This window comes from Gracilinanus agilis, chromosome 2 (genome assembly GCF_016433145.1).
Source record: "Gracilinanus agilis isolate LMUSP501 chromosome 2, AgileGrace, whole genome shotgun sequence".
Classification (NCBI taxonomy): Eukaryota; Metazoa; Chordata; class Mammalia; order Didelphimorphia; family Didelphidae; genus Gracilinanus; species Gracilinanus agilis.
Genome location: NC_058131.1, coordinates 95201434 through 95207321, shown reverse-complemented (window position 1 = coordinate 95207321; position 5888 = coordinate 95201434). Strand labels below are relative to the sequence as shown.

The 5888-nt window shown below is 41.8% G+C and overlaps 1 protein-coding gene across 1 annotated transcript; it reads right to left on the bottom strand.

The window, feature by feature from the left end:
* Window positions 1-3729: 3729 nt before the first annotated feature.
* On the bottom strand, window positions 3730-5537 carry SOCS5 (suppressor of cytokine signaling 5). Its single transcript, XM_044660654.1, has one exon. The coding sequence runs from the start codon at window positions 5535-5537 to the stop codon at window positions 3918-3920; it is 1620 nt and encodes a 539-aa protein (XP_044516589.1). The 3' UTR covers window positions 3730-3917.
* Between the last annotated feature and the right edge of the window lie 351 nt (window positions 5538-5888).

Below are 5888 nucleotides of genomic sequence, written 5' to 3'. Positions count from 1 at the left end.
AACTGTCCCATAAGTTAAGATGCCTCCAGGCATTGAACCCAAATATTGAGACCTCAAATCGCTCCCCCTTTCCCCTTGAACTTTATAGTAATTACATATGCTTATTAAGTCTTTGTTACATGGACTGTGAGCTAAATCACTGCAGGGAAAACACATTTGTGTGATCAAAGAAATCATTTAGGTATTTATTGAACCTCTCACAAGAGCTCCGTCCAAGTGCCAATTGATCTCCACTGCAACGGTAATCTATAGCCCAGTATGGAGATGAAAATGAGTAGCAGCCAAAGCATGTGAATATATGGAAAAGAGGGGAGGTTCATTTTGGGGCATTTCCTGTGAGGTTCCAACAATTACATGCTTTTATTTTATTTAAATCTGTACTTTCTGTCATAGTAACAGCTTTAAGACAGAAGGGCAAAGGCTAGGCAAATAGGATGAAGTGACGGGGTCACATAGCTAAGGGAGCATGGGAAGCCAAATCTGAACCCAGCTCCTCCTGCTGTGCGCCACCTAACTGCCCCAATCCCATGCTCTTATTAAGTTTGCCCCATCTGTGTCCGCTTTTGCATAAAAGCGTGTTTTCCAGCTTTTTGATCTGATAAACAAGTACAACTATGATTTTTAATATTTACTGCATCTAAATAAGCAACTCCATTCTAAAAACAAAACAACATCACTATGTTGGGCTAGAAAGATAGTAATGATTTCCCTTTGCATTCATTACAAATGTAAACTGGAATTAAGATGAGGGGATTTAAAAAAATAACAATTTTCATATGGTACATAAAAATTTTCCAAGAATATTTATGTAAGGCCTCAAAATGATTTTTATATGAGATCTGAAATAACCTTTTTGGCTACTTGGCTAAAGAAATATTAATCTCATCCACAAAACACTTTTGCAAATATAATTTCAAGATGTACAATTTGCCTCAAATGTGATATTCCCTATTAGGAAATGATTTACCATTTTAGTGTACCAAGAGATTGTTTTTGCACAACCTTGCTCTAAAATGTCTCCATGTTCTTTTCAGGGTATTTCCAAACCATGCTCCTCACTCCACCCCGTCCCCTACCTCCTTTTCCTGCCCGTTATATATATTGTTGTCGCCCCCATTAGCGGGTAAAGCCGGGGAGAGCAGGGGGACTATCTTACTTGCATCTGTTTCCCTAGTAATTAGCACAGTGACTGCCTAATAAATGTTTTATCATTTCTTCATTCCTAATACATGTCTAAACAAGAGCTTAGGAGCTGTATTTTCAAAATAAGTCACTTTTCAAAAATGCCCAAACCCCAAAACTAATGGAGAAGCTCCAATAGGATTCAGAAAAAAGACAGTGAATATAAACATATGTGCAACTTCATGCTGGTGATGCCTTTTTCTTTCTTTCTTTCTTTAATGTAATGTAAAGCAGCTAATATTTAGGAGAATTTTTTTAAACAAAAAGTTGCATATTAATATTTATACACAAAAACTTAAACATAGGTGACATTAGCACACATACATGCTTACATAAACTCAAATATTTACATTTTAAAAAACAATTTCCATTTAACATATGAAATTCTTTTAACACAAAACCATTGAGAGCTACTACAAAACAACATAACCAGAACATCAGTTTGCTACAAGCATATAAAAACATACATTGATTTCTTGGAGTTTCAAGTTACCCCTTTATAATATGATCTTACTTGCATATAGTCCTTCCAATTATTATTATGGACTTACAAAAGAGGTTTAATTTATTTTCCAGGTACATCACGAGCTCAAGAAAACGGACCCAACAGTTAGGCGATAGAATTATGCTATAACAACTTAATTGCACATAATGCTTTAAAGTAGGTTTGGATGAAGTTCTCAAACACTTTGGTATATATTACTTAGGGACCAACATTAGATGCAGGAGATATTACAAAAGTCCCTTCATTCCCCATTTTGCTTTAAAATGGACAAGTCTTTGGTAAAAGTTCTACATTTTGGGCATTTTGTATCAATTAAAATGGTCCCCAAACCAATCAACAATGCTGCTTTATTATCACTAGTTCATAACAAAACTTCGTTTTACCACTGCTTCTGAAGCACTGTGGAAATATTGATATTCATTTTCCAAAGAAAGATAGAACATTAATGGTTTCAGCCTTTTACCTGTAATCAGCAGAGGAATTAAGAGTAGCTTATAAGCCAAAATTTTCTGTTAATCCTTTATCTTGCAAAAACTCAACTGCATAGTCCATACTTTGCAGTAACGATAGACATCATTCAATGAGATCATGGTCAGTTGAAAAAGATGGGTGACGTTAAAGTCAGAGTGTTACTTTCCTCTGATAAGCCAATATTAACTACACAGTATTTCTGTATTAGCTATACTAGTTACCAGGTAAATCTTATTAAAAACCCCAAACAATTCAATTTACTACAAGATAAATTTCTGCAAATGTATAAAACAGCAGATATACAAGGAGAACACCAAACATACTTTATTAGCACAGAAAAGCAGCCATAACAAGGCACAGCAAGCAGAAACATACATCAACAATAAAAGGGTTAGTGTTGCATACAAATATAACTTTTCTCGTATTTGTAGCCTTGGCGATTGCCAGAGGGGTGTAAAATAACATTTTGTAGCAGCAGGCAAAGAAACTAGGGAGCACTCACCATTGGTACAGAGTACATCAACAAAGACACAAGTGTGGAGAGTCAACTATCTTAGTGCAAAATGTCTAGGACGGAACTGTTCATTCAGTCCAATACTAAGAAACGAACACTAGAACTCGATATTACTTCCCAAATAGCTCACTCAAGTAGTATCGCATACTATTCTAAGTGACAAAAAGGTGCTAATTAATGTAGTTATTTACAGATATGATGGTTGTACAGTACCTTTTACATCTGTAATTTAGCTTTCAGATTTCCATTAAAAATTCACTAGATTGGAACGCTATAAATTATAATCAATGACTCATATTTTACATCAAGAGATAAATACTGCCATTCCAAACCATTAAATGCAGCTCAACTTTCAACCACTGTAGTTAGTTATCAACTAACTAGTGTCTGGGCTGCTTCTATACACTTTGTTTCTCATTTTTCCATGGTTAAAAACTGATTATGGGCATGAGAAATGATCCAGTTTTCATGAATCAAAGTTTAGATTGCACGTCAGCATTTAAAAATTCACATGCAGCACTAAGTTGTCAGCAGCTATTCCAAATGCCTGTTCAAGTTAAAGCACTAATCAAAAATGTTCTCTCTCATACTTATGGTCTTCAAATAAAATTCTACTATTGATTACACAGGAATCTAAAGTTTTAAGAACTATTCTTTAGAAAAACCGGGCTTGGGGTTCTTTGTAAGGGAGAAAGGGAGATTACAAACGATACCAACACTGAAAGGTGGACTGCACGGTGCCCTCGTGGCCAGCTTGTCATTGCTAAAAGGCGGCAGGCGAGGTAAGCCGTCTGACCTCTTGGACTTCTGAACCTTGATTTAGAGGAACTACAAACATTACAACTTTTGTTAAGATTATAGAAAAAATTCTTAGAAAAAATACTCATTTCAAATATTAGTCACACTGTTGAAATGCTCACCCAATAGTAATCATTTGTTCTTCAGTAGGAAATAGAATATCATAGCAAATGCCCCAAAATTGCTTCATCCTATTACTACAACTATTAAAAACCAAACATTTAGAAAAATCAGCAAGTGTGTTTTGTGTGTGGGTGGGCCTATTGCCCGTGTGCAGCTTCGTCCTCTCCTCGTCATTCCAGGAGGCGCCACCGTTGCGGGTGTGAGTGGCGGCAGAGCGTCTGACACACTACGCGAGGAGGAAGGACGGCGGCCCCAGCCTAACAGGGGTGCGTGTGCTTGCTAGGGTTGCGGTGTGACGCACAGAAGCCTGGCCGGGGCCCGGGTTTACTTCGCCTTTATTGGTTCTCGCTCTAACCAGCGCACCCTCACTTTCTGCTTATAGTGATACTCCTTCAGGAAGTCCTGCAACATGGACGGCAGGGGGAGCCCGTCAATGCCGTCGTACGTGGTGCACCTGCAGATCACCGCCCGGCAGATGTACTGCAGGCTGAAGGGGAAAGTCCTGTTGAGCGACACGGTGAGCAGCGGCTCGAAGAACATGCAGGAGCTCGGGTCCTTGTAGTGCTCCAGCAGCCCCGTGACGGTGGACGAGTGGAACACGCAGGGGTCGTGGGCGTCGAAGCTGAAGTTGTGGTTCCACTGCTCGATGCGCGCGTGCAGCGAGCGGTTGTAGCGGCGGAAGCTCACGGAGAACAGGTAGTCCTCCTGGGCGGAGTCCCTGAGCAAGAACGTGCCTTCGGGCTTCCCCTCGAGGAGGGCCTCGGCTTCGTATCGGTCCATGACTCCCCAGTAGCAGGGATTCCCCGTGATCTGGAGCAGGTCGGGCACGAGGCAGTGGATGTAGTCGATCTGCGTGTGCACTTTCCACGCTCCCTGGCGGCCCGCGTGGCCGTGGCCGTGGCTGTCCCCGGAGCCCTGGCGCTGCTTCTGCCGCCGCGCCTGCAGGCACAGGGTGGTGGCGTCCTCCTCGGAGTCGCAGCTCGCCTGCGGGCCGGCGCCGCCGTCTGCGGTCAGGTCGGTCATTCCCGGGGCTAACTTTGGTCCCAGCTTATATAAGGGGTTCACCTGGGCGGTGGCCTCAAACGTATGTATTTGTGCGTTGGGAGGGGGATCCACCCCTTCCTCGATACTCAGCCGCCGGCGCTCCCGGAGCCGATCTTCCTCATCTTCGGTGGACACCAAGGACGGGTCAAAGGTATCAAAGAAGGTGGAATGGGGGCTCACGGGGGCCGTGTGCTGCTTAATCAGATGCCATTTCTGCGCCAGATCTGATCCAGCGGGGAAAGGACATTTTTCAAGCATCAATTCAGAAAGGTGTATTTTCCTCTTATTAGAAAAGAGGGGCTTCGCCTGTTTACTGTACGTTCTCATGGGAAAGCACAAGCCCACAGTGTCCTGCAGCCTCTGCCTCAGAGATCGGCTCCCCACCGTCCTGCTCGAGACGCTCTCCATGTCGTGGACGGAGCTCACACCGTATCGTCTCTCTCTTCTCTGCAGGCCGCTGCGGGTCCTGCCAAACCTTTTCTCGGTATCCAAAGAACTTTGTGTCTTTGTAGAACAGGAATGTTTCTTCTTCCCCCCCCACGGAGCATGGCGAGAGTACGAGTCTCTCCGTGCCAGCCTCGTACCTGTGGTGGCGATGCACGAGTCGCTTTCCTTCTCGATGCTGATTTCTACGATCTGAGGGATCTCAGTGGCACAGTTTTGGTTTCTTCTTGAAGAATTCTTTGATGGGCTTATTTCAAGTTGTAAGGCAACGTTCTCTCTTAAGGGACTACTTTGTTGCTGGGGAGCCAAGTCCCCTATGCTGATGTTCCTTTCTTTGACAGATAAACACCTGTTAGAGTTCACAACTGTATTTTCACTGTTGTTTCCTCCTTCATGGTTAAAAAGATTCTGACACCTGTACTTGAAGTTGTTCCACATCTTCCCCACTTTATCCATTGATTATATCTAAATTCAAATGAGAAAAAAAACAAAAGGGGTTAATTAAGTTTCTTTATGAAAATCAGACAATATCTCCTCTCCTGCAAATGAAATTCTTGAGAAATAAGATTTTAACAACTTTTTTTTAAAAAAAGGTTAAACTAGCCCTCCTTTTTGAGTAATAAGGGGAAAAATTCTGTTTGACAACAAAAAAGGCCATTGGGTCGATTTAATGTTATCATACTTCTTTTTCAGGATGAATATTCAAAATTCTGTCCAAAGGATACTTTTTAACTCAATCCTTATCAATACGTTTATTTGTAGAGAATACTTAAGACTTGTAGGATCACAGACTCAGAGATGGGGAGC

Bases quoted from the DNA above. Each gene is read 5' to 3' on its own strand.
- SOCS5 (XM_044660654.1), bottom strand. From the start codon at position 5,537: ATGGATAAAGTGGGGAAGATGTGGAACAACTTCAAGTACAGGTGTCAG.